The following is a 19,505-nucleotide window of genomic DNA, read 5'->3' as shown; positions in this document are numbered from 1 at the left end:
GTTCGAAACACGCCCCATAATCACAGCTCTATGGAGCAGTATCAGACTCATATTCTGACTAGAATTGAGTCGGACTACGTCAGGCTAAGTCAGAAGGCCCAGTGGCGCGCAATGTGTAGCCCACTTCTGTCAGTGTGCCCCAAGGCAGCTGTGGCTACAGTGTAACATCCCCACCGAGAACTGAATGTGGTGTGAAGCTCTTTGGAGTCAGTTGACTGAAAAGGCACTCACCATATTTCAAATACCTTATAGTTCTTCAACAGTGCTACAAACTGGGCATTAATTTTCTTTTGGTACGAGGTCCAAAATGTGATTAGGAAAGGTAGCTTTGGACAGATAGGCCCAACTGGAACCGGTTCCACAGCAGGGTTTAGGTTTATCCGTCTCCTCCTTGCAAATTTGTCTAAAGTCCACATAAAAGATCAAATCAGGAAAATGTATCTATGCTGGGTTTATAGGGAAAAACCTCTGTTTTAGTTATGATTTAGTTATACAACAAACAAATACAAAATGATAAAACATACATTGAGTTATAATTCTGCAGCTCAGAGTGGAATAATATTCCAACATTCGAGGCTGGTTGTCATCCTATATGTTGTTAAACTGCAGACAGGTAATGTTTATTCAGTCTGATTCATAACAGGGAAATCCTCGTGCTGCCAAAGCACAACAGAGATATCATCATGTTTATCTAATCCTCCCCAAAGCTCAAAATGTTTCTGGTCTGCCTGTTGACATTTGAAAACCAACAGAAAGTTTCCCTCTTTGGACTTTTGGAATCTCCCACATTTGCATGTTTTTATTTTTATTTCTTGATTTAGTTTTTTTTGTCACATTTAAAAGTTTACATTTCTTTTTTTTTAACAATCCTAATTTATGATTGAATTGAATTCAAATCATCAGATAAAGGCACACTTAATCACAAGACACAAAGTTAGATGTGCTTTTCCTGTGCTGAGGTTTTTTGATATCTCAAACTGTGCTCTGTCAAGGATAAAGTGTGAAATATGCTTTTTTTCCCCTCTCTTCCCCAATGTGAAGCACGTGACACTTGCATCTGTGTATCTCCCCTGAGAGCAGGTTAAAGCTGCGTTCTCCTCAGTCTAGTTGCGAGCGATCTTCCATTTCCCATGACAACCGATGGTAAATATTTTTTCCTTTGCTTCATCCTCCCACCCCTGCAGCCTCTCCGTTTCCACATTTTGCAGGGATGTCTGGTCTTGCAGCGTGTTGTGGAGCATGCCTCCTGTGCATAGCATCGCGTAGTCCTATTAGCTGCTCCGGTGTGCAACCAATGAGTTTGGAGTCGCGATTTGATTCTCCCTTTGCAGAATCAAATAGTGCTGAAAGTAGGAGAAAGCTCATCACTATAGTCTCACAAGTTGACTTAATCTGTGCTCATATTTTCAGAATATCTTATACTTACCCCTTACAAATCCCATTCCCTAACCCCTAAACCCAAATAAACAGTAGTATACATGTAACCATACACTTCTAAAGCTACCAAAGTAACTTTTTAGGCTAAATTTCAATTTCTTTTTTTGTTGTAAGTCATGTGTTACACTGTCCGCAACCTGTCATTTACATGTTGCATCAAATATTGATGTGTTGAACTGTGATGTGGCTTCTAGACACTCACTAGGTCTTGGCGTGACCAGATGCAGCATGAAAGAGTCCAGACTCCAGGACGAGGCACCTGCCTCACTGTACATGACACCTTATCCCTCGATGACATCGTCTACATGTAGGCTTCTGGACCTCTCCTTGTTTGACCCATCAGGCTTGGCCATTGGTTCTGCACACATAAAACCTTCGAAATGCACATAGGGTGTAGTTTACCTGGGTGCTTATTAAATAAAATTGCTTGTATAAGTACTTATTCTCTCGGTGGATTCTTTATCCTGCCAACAAATCCCTACAGTCTAAAGCAAGTCAATTACTTGGTGAAATCTGCTGGATTTCCTTGGTTTGAGAATGTTAACAATTTAATTAACAAACTCAACTTTACTGCATTGTTTGGTATCTAGGAGCTTATGTGATGGATGTACACGACTTGGAATCTGTCTGAATGGATTAAACAGATTCTCTAAAGCAATGGTTCCCAGACCTTTCTTGCTGGACTTCCTTTGATTTGCATTGATTTGTGCTTTCTCAGGTTTTGTCTAAAACTGTGTAAAATAGTTCCACCCTTTAGGAATTATGATCCTGTTTAAATACTTCAATTCGGGTTTCTGTTGTTTTCTTTTGATGAAAGAGGATGTATAAATAACTGGATTTTGTGAAGTTCTTTTCCAGACACTGACATTAGGAATGACATAACATGCAGGGTTTCACTGTGTAATTTGCTACAAAAATGATGCTATAAAAAGCAGAAACTTAAAACCTTGATTTATTTCAGAACCCAGAAAAAGATGGTATAAAAAATACAGTCAGACAAAACCCAGTACCAGAGATGCTGTACAGACCCAACAGGATATGAACTTTGTAGTTTTTCTGTCTCTTATCTTCTCTAAAAGGTCAGATTTAAAGTAAAGCAATTTCTAAATGTGATGACTGAGGAGCAGTTAAATTAAATGGCAACGCTGTTTTCGATGCTTGAAGGACAAAGGTATGTATATGGTAGCTCCAGGTGCCTGTTGCGCTCTGTGATATCATCATTAATGGCCTTGAGTTCTGCCTGGACCTTCTCCACCAGCCTGTGGTGGGCGTCAACTCTGAAGATGGTCTCCCTATAGTGAGACAGAGGAATCTGTAGAGGGAGACACATTGCTAAAGTTTAAAACAGAGAACAGTTTCGTATTATGGTATTTAAATGCATGATTTGACATTTTTAAAAGATAAATGTGTTTTAAAATATTCCCAGTCTGATTCCTGCAGAGCAAATGAAAAATGTTCTGAGGTGTGTTTGTTTTCTTCTCCAATGGAGAGTGCAGTTGGGAGACTCACAAAGTCAACCCCGGGCTGTGACAACATGGTCAGCGCCATCAGGACTCGATGGGCGGAGTTAATATCCGGCAGAAAGGACAGGATATCCTGCTCTGTGATGGCGCCTTTAACCTGTGGAGGAGGACGCATCATGGAGGCTGGACAGTTGGGGATCCAGAGAGCAAACTCCAGCTGCAGAGGCAGAGATCACAGAGCGTCTCTAAAGCTATAACAATTGTTTAAAGTGGGGAAAAAAAAGTTTAACTCTACAAAGATAAGAAAAACATTCTATTTCCTTTTTTCTCAATCAAAAAATTTTAAAGCCATTTTTTATGATTAGTCAGCAGAAAAGCTGTTTTGATATCCATTTAAGTTTATATCTGCTTATCTTGCTAGCTCAGAGATGATTAGCGTCACACACATCCCCAAAGCAAGCTAAAGCTTGGTTTATACTCGTGGCTTCAAACAGGGCGTGAGGGTGCGCGGCCAAAAGTGACACTGTCATGCCCTTCCCACACCGGGTGCGGGCCACTCGAGCAGCCTCGGGGTTAGGTCTGCGCAAAACTTTGCAGCCCTTATTGGGTCACCAAGCTGCACTAAAAGGGTCACTGTGCTGCCATTTGGTATGATTGATTTAATTTAGGATTCTGCCAAAAGTCCACATGCAATAAATTCTCCTAAGAGCAGCTTTACTTCATACAGACACCCATAAACTACTACTCACATTCATTTTTTACATGTTCTAAATTCAAATAGAGTACCACGGGATATATCAATAAATCAACCATATGAGTGCTTGTTCCTTCTCTGTGCGCGTAAGGTTTGATTTCCACAGGCCTGAGGCCTCCTTTTCCTCCCTCAGCCAAACTATGGACCTGTTTCTGCTGGTTTCAGGCAACTTTTGTTACTTTGAAGGCGTTAACCATCAGAGAAATCAACCCGCCTGTGATTGGCTACTTTTCAAGAACTCACGCCTCTTAAGGCTGTACTCTTCTTCTTACTAGCAAAGCAACTTCAGGCTTAACACTTCTCTTCAGGAGTTGAAAGTTGGAAAGTCAATTTATCATTAGATATAACTAGGTCTGGATGAATACTGGATTCCGATTGGCTGTAGAGTGTCCGTTAAAGAGTTATTGATCTTGGCACCGATTGCCGGATTATACGTTAATTTCTTCCACCTGCCTAGCTCCGCCCAGTTTTAATTTTCACTCATCAGATCCACCTGTTACAGTTCCTACTTAAACTGCTGTTCCCAGCCATCAGTGCCAGTTTATTCGAGCCATGTTTTAGAGTTCTCTAGCGTACTCAGTATGTTTCTGATTAAGTGATCCTGTCTAGTTTCCTCCCCTGGACTTCTGAGTGTTGCTTGCCTCTGTTCTGATCTGTTTTGCCTGACCTTACTTCGGATTGCTCTTTGGATTCTTCCCGCAAACGACCCTGTATCTGTCTCTTGACCCTATTTTGGATTTCTCTTCAGTACCTCTTCGGGTATCTGATCTTCTGGCTTGGACATCTGCTCCTGCATTGACACTGACTTTGGATTTTCTCTCCGGATACTTCTGCTCTTCTACATCTGCTGGCTTCTGCTTGTCAGTGTGCTCTGCTTTTCTCCTAGAACTTCTTGGTGGCTCCCACCACATGCTGTGAAGAAATCATCTGGCTGGGTTCCTCTCCTTCCTCTGGGCTCTGAGTGAACTTAAAAACCAGGTTAGTGACTCACATGCTTGCTTTTGTTCCCCGTCAGAGTTTCGTGGTCACTAACCTTAATTTCTAACTCTAAAGAGATTCCAGTCCCAGGTGAGAGCCATGGATTACTGAGCAGTAAATCATTTTTTTTTTATGTCACTTCTGTTCTCTCTGCCTGAATTCTGGGCCTTAAATTCTGAGTGATTACAGTTATAGAACATCTACAAAATGTTAGGAATCCAGTTTGTGTGGGTTGGGTTTTTGTGTTTTTCTCTCCCTCCACCACTAGGTGGTGCCCTGTTCTCGTTGGTCCTCCCCCACACCTGAAGCTGGTTGGCTCATTACTGAGGACTATTTGAGCGATGGACTGTCACTACCTCGATGCCAGAGTGTTTGTCAGTTTTGGGTACTCTAGCCAAGCTGAGATTAGCTGAGTCTAATTGAGTCTTTGTTTCACTGAGCCGAACTGTGGTTTTGTTTTTGTCTTTTGGCAGGGAGTCATCCTACAAGCTGGATGTTTTTGGCCTTCTACCCCTGGAAGGATTGTTTGAGTCTTACACTGAGCAGGGGATTAACCTCCACAAGTTCAGTTCAAGACCTCCTGGATTTCTGAGTGACAGTCTGCTCCATAGCTCCTCAGAACCCAACCAAGTCTAAACCTGTCCTCCCTCCGACGAGCACCTTCCTCTGGATAAACCCACACTGACTGGATCCTGGGAAGAAAGTTTTCTCCACTAACGTGAGTCCCATTTTCTATGTTTCTCCAAGTCATCATTCAAAGTTCTCACGGACCCTGAACTAACCGCTGATACTTCCCTTCCCTCTTCCAGTTCCGGATCACCAGTACACTGAGTTTCCTGAATCCAACCCCCGTTCACCTCCTCAATGAACTTGTTAAACTTTTACCCTGGATCTCTGAGTCGTTTATTGCATGTGGGTCAGATCTCTTAAGAAAATCATGACACAAAAAGTTCAGGTCAAATAGCCAGATAGTTTCTACAAGCTCAAATGTTAGGAAAGCACTAGGTAATCAAACCACACGTGTGCAGAGAAGGAACAAGCACTTGTGTGTCGTCTATTGGGGCCCCATGGGACTCTATACAGACATGTAACATGTCAAAATGCACATGAGGAGTAGTTGGTATGAGCGTTGGTTTCAAGTAAAGCTGCTCATAGGAGTTTTTATGGACTTTTGGCAGAATCATTACATCATATTAATTGATCAGCAGACAAACATTTGACAGAATAAAATGTAACTTAAGTTGTTGAAGTCCAGCTGAACCTCTATCTTGAGCAGATTCTAGGACATTTAATATAAAAACAACTTTTCATCTGACTTAGTTGAGCTGGTTTACGATGGTGCCTCCTACCCACCTGACCTCTGGTGATAGGCACAGGTCCATTCTGACTCACCTGGGAGAAGTTCACAGCAGCATGCAGTGCAGAACAGGAGTAGATGAACATGGTTAGAAACTTGGACACTTCTGCTTTGGTTTGAAACCACTGAGGGAAATCTGGAATATGACAGCAGCATATGTAAAACACATAGAAAAGAATCAGCATCTTATTATATTGCCCTGCTCCTGATGTTACCACTGCATTCTCTCATGAAATTATAGGATGTTGACTATGAACTGGACTCTTCAGAACTTCATAAGGAGCTAACCAGGCAATGTATTCCTTTAAAGCATGACTGTGAGCATCCAGGGGGTGTTAAAGGACCCACCTGAGTTCTGAGTAAAGCTGTGTGTCTTGATGTCCATTATCCAGTTCTGGAGCTCAGAGTCATTAAGGACATCTTCGTCTCCTCTGTAGTACAAGTTGATCCATCCGAGCACAAACCTGACATCAGAACCAACACAAAAATCTTAGAGGAGCAGAGAGGTCAAAGTTCCACACTCAGCCTAGGTGCGTTTGTATACCTGTGCAGTGTGTCCCAGATCCTCAGCGCATCCTGGGCGTAGAAGCTGTGAGGGAGTTGGTCCACGCCACGGTCAGACAGCTCATCGGGAACGCACATGGATCGATACCGAGTTGTGGCAGTTGCTCTTCTGAGGAGCTCTGGGATTGTCTTCAAACCAGAACCCACCGCCTGCAGGAACCAGAACCAAACTAAATGTGTTGGTTCTGATTGTTACAGTTGTATCCATGGTGAATAAATACCTCAACTAAAGAGCTCCAAAATTAATAAAATAAAATTAACAAAACATACATTTAAAACTCTTTTAAAGGCTCTCTGAATCCTTCATGATCCTTGTTGCTTAGATAAGCGGGTTCTGACAACTCCAATGGGGAATATGTCAAAGAATGATGGTGACGCAAATGGTTGAAATTAGCCGCTCCGGTTAGCATTGCCCTCGACATTAGAGGTCAAACTATTGGATGCATTTGCAACCTAACCTGCTTTGTCTTCCGTTGATGCAACTCTGTTATCTTCATGGCGCTGGTTCTGTTGCATGTTACCTCCTGCTTTGGTTGTGGTAGACCTACTTCTGTGGTGCTGGTCAGGCTACCTCTTTTTGAGCTAAATTATAATCTTTGTGATATCTCTGTTACTCTTACTGAACAGAAACCCTTAAACATTTATTCCACTTATGCACTTCTATTTTGGGCAATTGTCATGTTCATTTGGTTTTTACTTCTGGTGTTAAGGGATAGCTAGACTAACAATAGCTTAGCACTGCCATGGCTTCTCTCTCTCTCCCCTGACTCTTCTCCGACTCTCACTAAATCTCCCTCTCCTCTCTGCTGCTCTCTGTGCATGATGTACAGTTATTCCTCTGCCTACTTTAGCAATAACGGCTTAGTGACGAAGTACGAAGAAAGCCCAGTACTCGTTACTTTCCTTGCTTATCAACATATTAAATATTAAAGAATACTGACCAAGCTCTGGCTCCGGTCCATGTTGGTCCCCAGTTTTTACTTCCCTGAATTCTGTCACACTGTCAACATCATTATTGCTCACCCAGCGTGATGCTGTCATCAGACAAACAGTGGTGGGATATTGTGCAGCCGGCCAGCAGCCGGCCAGCTTTTTAGTCAAATTGGAAAACAGCCAGAACCCAATTGTTAGCGGGTCAACCTAGTTTTCAAAAACCCGGGTTTTCAGTGGGAAAGTGGCTATTGGAGAAAGACTTTAACAAACTAGCATTACATCAAGAGCATGTTCCAAAAACTTTTCCTCATTGCCCACTCCTTTAACAGCATACCTCTTTGCAGTGATAATTTCAGATGCCTCCTTGCAAACAGAACGGATTCTCATTATTTTACAAATGTTCTTGTCTTCTCACTACACCTTTCAAGCTTATAAAGCAATTTTTTGTATAGATCACTTATCAGCTGATCACTCCATTGGTGGCTCATCTGTTTAAAATAATTGTGGTCACAAACCTGGCGACACTAACGACTTTCATCCATCAATTTTCCATCACGCTTATCCCAAGCGGGGTCGCGAGGGGTGCTGGTGCCTATCTCCAGCTGTCTATGGGCGAGAGGAGGGGTACACCCTGGGCAGGTCACCAGTCAATCGCAGGGCAACACAGAGACAAACAACCATTCCCACACACACTCACACCTAAGGAGAATTCAGAAGCCAATTAACCTAACAGTCATGTTTTTGGACTTTGACAGAGAGCCGGAGTACCCAGAGAGAACTTACGCATGCAAACTCCATGCAAAAAGAATTGAACCCAGAATCTTCTTGCTGCAATGCAGTAGTGCTACCCACTGCATCACTGAGCAGCCCTCAATGTCGACAGTTATATTTAAATACAAGTATATACTTTTTTCTGTACTCTCAGCTAAAACACTGGTCAACAGAGAGGCTTGAGCTAAAATTTGACTCTGGAGGTGGTGAAGGGTTCTCAATGGGGCATTTACACGAGAAAAGGGATTAGTAAGTTGTGAAAGAGGGTTGGGTGGGACTAGAGCCTGATGAGAATTCTCATATCTGGGGGCAATGCAGTTTGAATTTAAATGGTTTGTCTCAAGAAGGTGAAGCAGCTTCTCAGGCAGCTATAGAACCTGAACTGGATTTGGATTTTTGTTTTCTAAAACCTGTTTCTGAAAGGGAAATTCAAATGACCAATCTGCAATGACTGCTTTCTGTAAGTAAAGATCAGATGTATTATATGACATTTTAGACTTTACGGTAAGTCCACTTCTCAGAAAAGACACGATAAAAACTTAAATAAAGAGCCAGTTTTCCTTTTTTTTTTTTTCTTTCAGTGCAAAAAATTTGGAAAAGTTCAGAATATGTTTTAAGTGCTTATTCTGGATCTAAATGTAAATTATTTGGTGTTTTTTGTGTTTGGTTTTAATGAATAAACAAACTGCCTGTATGTAGACTGACTCTTATTACACACATCATATAGCACCGTTGCAAGTCAAGGTTTACCTGATCAAACACTCCATTGGCAGCCAGCAGCGATGCCCTGGCCTGTATATTTATTTGCAGAGATGTTCTAATGTGAGGCATCAGTAGCTGGAGGGAAATCAGAGAGAAAAACAAGAACATTTGAGAAAACAAATTCATAGTTTCCATAAAGTGCCATTAATGCCAGAACCCAAATTTAGATTATTATTATCTAACCCTATTTTTTTTTACTGTTATTTGGTTCAGATATTCTTCAGAACCAGTATTGCTCCACTCAGAAAGAAGATTATTCTTTGGAGGAATCAATTCTTCGGGTATGTTTGCTTGTTTCTACCTGGTGCAGTGGATGATTCTCCGGAAGCTGCCGCAGGGTGGCCACACAGCATAGTTCTGCCATCATATGGGTCCGCATATAATGGGAGATCAACTGGTGACACTGGAAGTCTGCGCTATGGACCCACATCTTCGCCAGCACCCAATCACAGCTGGAGTCAGAGGGCAGGAAGACCGGATTCAGAGGACCAGGAGTCTGCTGGAGCTGAAGGAGAAGAATATTACAGATGTCATGTCAGCGTTAGTCACAATGGCAGGGTTTCCAACTTGTGTGAGATCTCACCTGGATGGCGATGGGCACCATCTGTCCCTTTGGGTTAAGGTGGAGGAGGCACAGTGGGGCGGAAAGGTACGTCTGCTTTCCATTGATCCTGTTACCTTCAAGCCCGTCCAAAACTTTATAGTCCAACAGGTAAATGTTTCCTTTCTGTCACATCAGAAGAATAAAGTTAAGATAATATCCCATAAGAGCCACGAATCAGAGAACTGCAAAGTTACCTGAAGCTCCACCTCAAGGGAGGATCCTGCAGGTAGGAATGGCCGGAGCATGTCAGAGTTGACGGCCAAGTTCGGAGGAATGAGGCGCGTGCGATGCAGAAGCAGAGGGTTACAGCCGTTCAGACACTGATAGCCAAAATACCAGTCCTCCTTCCAGTGATTCTTCACGAACCCTGACAATAATAAGACTTCCATTAGGCCTGCAGGAGACCGCTGGGCTGGATCCCAGAGCTTCAGTTACAGAGATGGACAGAAGAAAAATACAAAAACAGATACAAACACAACACCTAGCACTGATATAAAAGCTTTGATGACTCCAGAGAAATTAGAAATAATTACTCTGTTTAAATGTTCACTTGTCCATCTTCACTGACTGAGAAGAGCCCGACTGACCTCCTGATCTTAGTCCACAGAGTTTAACATGATATTGGTCCAACCTTAGCAGCTACAATTTTTTTAGCTGGTCTGGATGAGTCTTCCACAAAATTAGGAGTTCAAGCCGTTCTGTAAAGTCAGACACTGATGGTGGATGTAGAGACCTGTCTCACAGTGTCCCCTGTAATTCAATCCAAAAGTGTTCTAACAGGGGTCAGGGTCAAGTTCTCCAGCACCAAACAGAAAGGGATTATCCATCCCCAATCTGTACAAAGTTGTGAGCTTGAAATATCCAACTGTTGTTGGTACTTTGCTAGGAACAAAGGACTGAACTACAGTACACCATGACCCCCCACACCCCCACCCCAAAAACATGATAATTTATGTAGTGCAGTCAGAGAAGGGCTGTTCTAGGACCAGGACTCTCCCATTTGATCAGACTAAGAAGGTAGATTCAGTCTAGAACTTTCCTCTTCAATTCAGATTTCAATGGAAATGACTACATGGCTGACACTCCCATTTGCTTCAGACCTAGTTACTATCCGACTGACAGCTGGGGATGAATATTTGGTAGTGAGGACATTTCATGGTCAATGGTCAGGTGGCCTCCAATCATAGTACCAGAGTGGGATTTACTGACCCGTTTTTCCATTAACTCCTCCAGCAGTAGTCTGCATAACCTAGTGATGGAGTTTACTTGTCTGTTGTCATGGTAGAAGTTGGATCATCTGAATTGTAGGGCTTGGATGAACAACCCAGAAGTTTAGGCAACGTTTACAGCTTCAAAGAAACAAAAAGCTACAAAACCACGAAGACTCATCAAAACTCCTGAGCAAACAGCCTAAGACACATTTGTCTAACAACAGACACAGTTGAACTGGAAACATGTCAAACAGTTTTAACTACGTTATGAGTTAGTTTGTTGGCTTAACTGACTAAACCAAGACAGTTATGGTTGTGGTTCTTACTAGCAACATTGTTCTGATGTCCACTGTGGGCAAAGGCAGTCTCCAGCTCAGAGAAACTGGTCCAGGGCTCGGCTCGGCTTGCGAAGCCTTTCAGGTAGTGCATGTTGATGGTCGGACTGTGGACCAGGGTCAAGACATAGTAAGACAATTATCGACTGGTTTTGGACCGGCAAGAAGCACATTTTATGATGAGAAAAACTGCGTTTCACCTTTTGAATGAGTAGCTGAGGTTCGGCCCAAGTTCAGACACACTTTTGAGGTCAACACACTGAGGAGCACCTTCAACAAACTGGCCCCACCTGTCAATACCACCCCATAAAGAGCAAGAAGATAGTTCAGCTCAGATAGTTTGGTTCTGGTCAAAACACAGTTCTAGACAAAGCCTGGTTGTCAGGAAGATAATATGTATTCTTCTCAACGTGTCTTCGATACCTTTTAGGTCTAGGCTTCATTTTGTCACATTTCCTACTTTTGGAGCCAGAACATTGTTCTGTTGTTGTCTTTATCTTATCTGGGTTCAGTTTTCATGTTTGAACAATATATGTCAAACCAAACAGAAAACAGGGGAAATGATCAAGATTACCTCAGTGTCTCCTTTACCTGATGAGCTCCCGATAATGCTGCAGCTGTCTGCGTCGGTGTTCCTTCAGCTGCTCTTCAGTTTCTTCTGCCAACAAACACACTGAAGGAATGCCAGCAAAAAGTACCAGAAGTTCAAGAGTCAGTTCTTTTTGTTTCTGAGGTATGACTTGATTGTGTAAATATCGAACAGGGGGCACCATCAGGTCTATTATTACAAAAATAACCTCACATTTTCCGCTTCGCAGCTCCACGTCACCATCTGCTGTTCGCAGCCATTTGTCGCACAGGAACACCAGAGGTTCCTCAGACACTGGTTCCTTGACCTTGGTTCGCTGGCGGACCTCAACTCTATTGCAATGCCAGTCTATATTGGGGAATCCATTCTGAGCCTCCAGTCGGAGCCGAACCAGAACCACCTTATCAAGTTGACCACTGGACTGAACCAGGACCAAACACGTCTAAGAGAAAAACAAGAACAGTAGGATAAACCTTAAAAGTGCTGCTGCTTTTTAGACAGTCAGAGAGAAAGGGACTTTAGAGAAAATGGTTTTGCCCCATCAGTAAATCTTCTCTTGATCACTGTTGAAACTCACAGATCCGGGCAGCAGATGATGGTCGTTGTTCACTATGATGGGCGGAGTCTCGACTTGTGAACCAATCAGGCTGAGATATAGCCGGCTGTAGGTTCCGCAGGTGGGACCAGGTGATGTGTAAACAGTCACTTCAAACTCCTGACAGGAACCCATCCTGTCGAACATTATGGACACTGAGTTTCTAAAGACAGCGGATGATCAGGACATTCCCGACAACATTTCAGAGATCTTCTAAAAACTGTGGAACACACCCAGAGGCAATTTATTGAAGAGTTGCAAAACAATCAGAAACATAAATGATTTATGAAGGTAAACCAGAGTATCATCAACAAACTATCTGATGTGTCAAAACTATTTTATGGTTTAACCCCTTAAGCCCAGAGGCTCTGAGGAGCAAATCCCACCTGAAATTAAATATGTGAATTAAAGCAAGTACACCTGCAATAAATTTGAAATACAACTGTTTGTATTTTTATGACATAAAGGCATTAAGGAATATTTTTCAGGTGGAACCACTATTTTAAATGTCACCATGTCTGATTTATAGGTGATTAAACAAAGAAAAAATGAAAAATATTTAGCCTCACCAAGTTTTTTTTTTTTTTTTTGAAAACTGCAAAACACCATGAAATCCCATTTAAAACTCTGGACGAAACCTCAGACTTTATAGTTCCACATCTTGACTATAACTCAAGCAATTTTGGGCTGAATAAGTTGAAGCATGTTTGTTCCTCAAAGGTTTGGTGGGCAGTGTGGTAGGCAGAAATGCCAAAAGTTCAAAAATGCATTTTTTCACTCATAAGATGGAATCTGGTCAGACAACTGATATGCAGTAAGCTTATGTAACCCCCTTCTTGTTACATCACCTGAAATGATCACACAATTACCTCCGACCCCTCCGTGGAAAGGTCTGAGCCTTTAGTTTCCAATGATGTGTGGCTAAAAATGAATACCTGCTGTTGCATTACTCCCGCAGTGTCACACATGTCAGTTGGAATGATCTCATGTTATTTGTTTACACAGCTATAAAACTAAAAGTACTTGTGAAAAAATAATTTTGAAACAGGTTTTAGAAACTCAAAAGCCCCAATTAAAAGGCTGGATGAAACACCATGGGACTGTGTTTTGGCCATTTCTATAAATAGATAAATATAAGCAGGTGTCAGTTGATCACTGTTCCAGGCTCGCCAGGCTCAACGGGTTAAAGGGTGTGGTTAGAAAATGTATCTACAGTAAGCAATGTCTGTATATCAGCTGGTGGATTTGGGTAACAGGGCACCAACTGTTTCATCTAGTGCCCTAAAACAGGCTTGCTTTTCATGAAAAGTAGATTTTTGTTTGCAATATCAGCCTGTAGGTGCCTGAAAGCCTGTTTCTTTCATTTAATTATTTTATTTCTTCTCAGTGGCAGATTCAATATATGATTGGCCTGTTCAACTAGTATCTGATTACTCAAGGACTGTTTTGTCTCTTTGTTTAAGCAAACTGTTCTGAATGATACCTTTAGCCGTAATGGAGCCTTAATAGTTAGTAACATCTCTGGGTTCCTGTCTCCTCAACTTCTCCGTCTCAGCAAGACTGTTGGTGTGAGCAAAGTGTAGACAAGCTTTGTACCAATTCTTTGCACCTGGAGCTGTCTAATCTTATCCTATTAGCAAAGGTAGAGTTTATTTGATTGAGGAGTGTTGGAGGAATATTCCATTGAAAAGCTGCAAAATATCCAAAAGTCAGATGTTATGTGGGAGATAATGAAAAGGAGGAATTGGGAAGAACAAAAACTTGCCCATTAAGTGGTAGGCCAGTTAAAATCACAGAGTGGGATCAAGGTTGGCTGCATGTTGGGGCAGTTTGTAGCACAGTTACCTTCATTACCTAAGAAGGTCTTGGGTTTGAGTCCTGGCCTAGGGTCTTTCTGCATGGATTTTGTATGTTTTCCCAATAATGCATGGATTATTTCCTTGTACCCTGGCCTGCTCCCATAGTCCAAAAATATGACTGTTAAATAATTGCTGTGTTGTTGTTGCTCCGTGTTGCCCTGCAACAGACTGGCGACCTGCATATGGTTTACCCCGCCTTTGATCAGTAGACGGCTGGAGATGGGGACCTAGCCCCACTCCGACCCTGACAAAAAAGTGGAAGAAGATGGATGGATGGGGTCAGAGGTCAGCCACTTGCTGCAGAGTCAGCAGGAACTGACATAGTTTAGCCTTCAAATTAGCTCAGTGTTGCACAGGTGGCATCCAGTCATGGCACCCTGCTGTAGTTCTCCTCCGCAGAGGGATACCTTCCATTTTGGCTCTTCCGTCTATTCTTTGATCTTTGGCCATTTTTACCTCCGATTTGATGAGCTGAATGTGATCTATTTCGGTTCTTATATTTAAACAGATGAAAATAAATCTTTAGGCTGTTTAGAAACTGATCCAGAGTTTTTATTTATTTGCCATCTGACCTTATAGGGTTCCTGCTGCCTCTGATAAGCCTTCTTTTGTTTACCTCAATGATATTTGAATTGGAAATGAGCAACAGTTAATGTGGGTGTTCAGCAGATGCGTTCTGAGAAACAGAAAACACTGAACTCATTATAGTTTGTGGACACTTCCTCCTTGATATCATACCTAAATGTGAAGTTTCCAGCACCTTATGTGCAAATCACACACCAGGTTGACCCTCTGTTAGGGAGGATGATACAGTTTTCTGCTTAGATTCACTTCATATAACAACAACATCTATGGAACAAATAGACCAAAACAATATAAGGTGGTCTTCCTCCTTAGCATCAGGTAATGATTACATCCCACTCAGTGCTTGCAGGGTGTTTGAATACATGAATCCAAATTAAATTAGTTTAAATAAAAATACTTCAATATTAAATGTTGAATCTGAACATTAACCATTGTGGACATTCATGGTCTTCATATTAAGAGCAGTATACATGAACATAGAAAAGACAACTCATTGAAAATGTTCTTGAATGCGATATAGAGCATACTATAAAGAGACAACCAGGTGAACGTACCTCAGAGCCCTAGCTTCGTCGTTCTTCTCTCTGGTTTGCTGATGAGGTGTTTGGCACCTTCAACCACAAGCTGGTTTCTAGTGATTTCATACTCCGCCCACACCACCTACACATCATAGCAGAGAACAAAGGATCATAGCTCAGGGTCATATCAGGCCATTTATTGGATATATTGGGGGTACCTTTAGGTATACCACCTCCCCAAATGTTTGCAGAGTAAATTCACTCAAGGCAAGAAAATGTTCATAGATCTGAAGTAAGCCTTCAATACAAATTAATCAAATGGCAATAGGAAAACTTGTGAAAATGGCATGCCAGGAGCTTCACCTAACTGGTTCTAATAGGGAACAGTATATACAGTTCGGGAAATTCTCACCATGAAGACGGTACATCAGTTGGTGTGCCCCAAGGATCAATTTTGAACCCTAAAAAGTTTTCATTATATTGGAAAAACCTTTGTCATTGCTCAGCAAAATTTGAGACACTACAATAGTCTGCTTAGGTAAAAATCTACAGCTTCTGATGACTGAAAACTTAACAAAATTAAACTAGTTGACAATAATGGATTATCAATGAACAGTTCTTTAATTAAAATGATGATTTTTGGCAAATAACCTCAAGACTCTCAATTTAATGTTAAAATAAATACTAATAATATTGAGATAGTTAATGAGCATTTCTCGGGGTGAATTTAGGTCCTGATGTAAGCTGGAAATCAAGAGATAGCAAATGTTCAGGTCAGGGTTCTTTAACATTTTCTAGGCCAAGGACCCCTAAACTGATGGTGAGACGGAGCTGGGACCCTCTAATTATATATTTTGTATGAAATTGTGTAATATCAAAGTGGTCTAATAGTTACTCTATTACAGATGGAGTAATGTAAAGAAAACAATTCGCCCTGGGATTATAAAAGTATTTCTGATTCCTGGTTGATGGGACAGGTGTTGTGAATGAAACGGTGCCCAGCTTGAAAGAGCTCCTCTGTGTGCATTGATGACTGAAAGACATCTAATGTCTCTATTTATCTGTTTACTACTGTGTGTTGAATTCATGTTAATGTGGATTTAAAGACATTTCAATTAGTGGAAAAAATTGCAAGGGGGTGTAGATATTATAAATAAGTAATCTGGACCATATGGCAACACGTTGATTGGTGACTACTACGTGCAAGCTCAGACACATGGTTCCATAGTGTAGCGGTTATCACGTCTGCTTTACACGCAGAAGGTCCTGGGTTCGAGCCCCAGTGGAACCAACTTTCTTTCTTCTATCATTCACTGTTTTCTATTTTTACCATCTAATAGAAGAATAGACATGAAAATAAACTACCCTAGAGTTGTCCTGTTGTTGTATTTCAAAAACAGAAAATGAAACAACAAAACGAAATGGAGATGCCGGGGATTGAACCCGGGACCTCATACATGCGAAGCATGCGCTCTACCACTGAGCTACATCCCCACCATACTCCGTTAAGCAGGAAGTATGTATTTTTAAATGGTACTCAGTAATTTTGACGTAATTGTTCAATGTTGATAGTGTAGTACAAGAAATAATAATGTCAACGTAACTACATACAGTTAAGTAGATACCAAAAACCCGTGGGAAAAGCTATGTAAAGCCACACGTGACGCGCGTGTTTCGTAAAAAAGTCATGAAATAAAGGCCGTTTCACAACACCGTAAAATACGGAAAAATCCAATTACTACTGAATTACACCGCAAAACTCCCCCCAAAACGATCGGGTTAAACCCAGATCTGTTTAGATTCTCCTCACACGTTAACTATGGAAAATATGTTAAAGGTCAAATCTTTTATCAGAGAGAAACAATTAATATCTGTCCTGTGTTCCTTACATGTGTTGAATGAACATCTCTAAAACAGTGGTGTCCGAATTCAGTTATAAGGCCTGCTGTCTTCCATGTTGAAATTGATTTTAAAGAAAGAAAAAAAGCAACAGTAGAGTACACAGCTTAGCTGTGCCAAAAGTTGGTATTTTTATTTTGGGTCAAATTATGAACATGGATCATTTAGAAAGGTTTTTCTGTAGACCAGCTAATGTGCGAGTGCCATCTGGTGGAGGAATAATGTATTACATATGGGCATGCTTGCCAACTCTCCTGATTTTACTGTTATCTCGCGCTGAGTCAGTAATTCCTCCCCGATTGTTCAGTAAAGGAATAAGTAAGATTGTGGAGGATATATACATGGACATAATGGACACAGTGTCGACCAAATGTACCAGGGGCCAGGAGGGGGCCAGCGTGTTTTCATGAGGGCACAGAAAAGCATGAAATAAAAAATAGGGCAAAGGATTCAAATAAGATAGCTGCATGAAGTGAAATTTCTATTCAATTAGGTTTAATTAAAATTATAGGTCTTATTAGGTCAACATACAATCATAATTTAAGATTTTTGCATATTTTCAATTAATTTAGGTTAAAATAACAGTTTTTATAAAATCTGAATTAGCACTCAAGAAAAACTGTTAAATTCAGCTGTAAACATTAGAGGCTTTTTTTATTTGTTTTGGAAAAAAAACATTTAACAGATGAAAACTGGGATCCTATCTCAATACCACTGAAGCTATCACCCTATTGTATTAGTAAAACAGAGTTTGTAAAGAAAAAAAATGAAATAGATCCAAAGGACCAATCAGTAACCATGTCTGTTCCAGCACTTATAATCATTACAATTTCTTTGAACATTATGTCTTCAGTAGAGGGGCCAAAAAAGGGGTCTACAGGGGCACTGGCCCCCATTGGCCCCTGTCTAGAACCGCCCATGCTGTCTGAGCATTGGGAAGTCTACCAAACCAGCAGCATCAAGCCATAAACTTTGCTGTTTTTTTTCCAAACTGTTTAAGTTGTGTAACGTTGTTTGCAAATTAGATGTATAAGTTAAATGATAACAAGGTCAAATATGCCAAAAATATCACTACACTAAGCTAGTTAACTGCAAACTTGCAGGTTTGCTTATTTTTTTTATATAAATCCAAATATCTTTAATTTCTTGACAGAGCCTTGATTTATTTTATCATTTAAAAACATCTGAGTTGTATTTGCACCAGCAGTATTATTTGCGTATTAGACTGTAGTTTATTCATGATCAGATCCTAAAACAAAGTGGTGGAATTAAACATATTTGGGAAGATGATTAAAGGGACAGAATGGGTCCATGTTCATATAAAATAAGTTAATTAAAGACATTAGAAAATCTGTCAAATGAGTCTATTTATGATTTAAAATAGTTTGCTGTCAGTGCTTGAAATCTCACTCCAAGCTCAGATCAAAAGTTGAGAGCCCTGGTCATAATGTTCTAAATGATTTTTAATGCCATGTTGGCCATTTCAAGACCTATTTTCGCAGATCACAGGATAAGTCTGGTCATATTCAGAATTTAAACTTCTGAAATTATTTTAAATATGAAATGATTACATACTTTTCAATAAATTATAAGTTTTTTTGAATTCAGAGTAGTTTTCATTTAAATGTGCTTTACTGAAAGCATCCATGTTTGTCAAAGAACACTAGTGCCACCTACAGGTTTGTGACGTCATGGTGCGGTATTGGTATTAAGTTATGACGAAAAATATTTATTTTAATCTTTTCTACAGAAAATAGAAATAATTTCTAATTTTATGAGAATTAGTGCGAATACACATATGTCCACTAGGTGGCAGTCTTGGTCTGTGTATTTCTACCTCTCACCGTACATGTAAACTCAAACAGCTTTGTTCCGTTTTAAATCGACCAGGTTCTTTTTACTTTTGAAAACCTTGAAGCCAGTTAAAGCATTGTCAAGCCTCATTTAAATCATAGGCAAAATTAGCAGTCAACTAACTTGAAAAATGTTGCCAACTTTTTACTTTTTGGCCTTGTTAGGAATGTGTTCGGACCTTGTTCGGACCACGTTTGAAGTGGTTCTGACTTGTTCGGATCTTCGTGTGAAGCTTTTGTAATGTGGCTAGGCTCTTTTTACTTTTGAAAAGCTTGAAGCCAGTTAAAGCATTGTCAAGCCTCATTTAAATCATAGACAAAATTAGCAGTCAACGTACTTGAGAAATGGTGCCAACTTTTTACTTTTTGACCTTTTTTAAGAATGTGTTCGGACCAAGTTTAAAGTGGTTCGGACTTGTTCGGAACTTCGTTCGAAGC

General features: G+C 40.8%; 1 protein-coding gene and 2 non-coding genes across 3 annotated transcripts; 1 reads left to right on the top strand and 2 right to left on the bottom strand.

Moving 5' to 3' along the window:
- Nucleotides 1–2,569: 2,569 nt before the first annotated feature.
- LOC107082932 (hydroperoxide isomerase ALOXE3-like) lies at nucleotides 2,570–15,451 on the bottom strand. The gene is made up of 15 exons (XM_015371829.1): nucleotides 15,352–15,451; nucleotides 12,336–12,489; nucleotides 11,972–12,200; nucleotides 11,761–11,842; nucleotides 11,370–11,459; nucleotides 11,161–11,276; nucleotides 9,818–9,990; nucleotides 9,603–9,746; nucleotides 9,321–9,524; nucleotides 9,008–9,094; nucleotides 6,534–6,703; nucleotides 6,338–6,453; nucleotides 6,025–6,125; nucleotides 2,947–3,117; nucleotides 2,570–2,749 (listed from the first exon to the last, which is right to left on the bottom strand). The coding sequence occupies exons 2-15, from the start codon at nucleotides 12,486–12,488 to the stop codon at nucleotides 2,570–2,572; spliced, it is 2,016 nt and encodes a 671-aa protein (XP_015227315.1). The 5' UTR covers nucleotide 12,489; nucleotides 15,352–15,451.
- A 1,082-nt stretch (nucleotides 15,452–16,533) lies between these two features.
- On the top strand, nucleotides 16,534–16,606 carry trnav-uac. The gene has a single exon. It is a non-coding gene; the product is annotated as a tRNA-Val (tRNA).
- A 131-nt stretch (nucleotides 16,607–16,737) lies between these two features.
- On the bottom strand, nucleotides 16,738–16,809 carry trnaa-cgc. Its single transcript has one exon. It is a non-coding gene; the product is annotated as a tRNA-Ala (tRNA).
- Nucleotides 16,810–19,505: the final 2,696 nt, after the last annotated feature.

The sequence above is a fragment of the Cyprinodon variegatus genome, unplaced genomic scaffold, assembly GCF_000732505.1.
Source record: "Cyprinodon variegatus isolate N-32 unplaced genomic scaffold, C_variegatus-1.0 Scaffold65, whole genome shotgun sequence".
NCBI lineage: Eukaryota > Metazoa > Chordata > Actinopteri > Cyprinodontiformes > Cyprinodontidae > Cyprinodon > Cyprinodon variegatus.
This window is presented reverse-complemented; position numbering and strand designations above follow the sequence as displayed.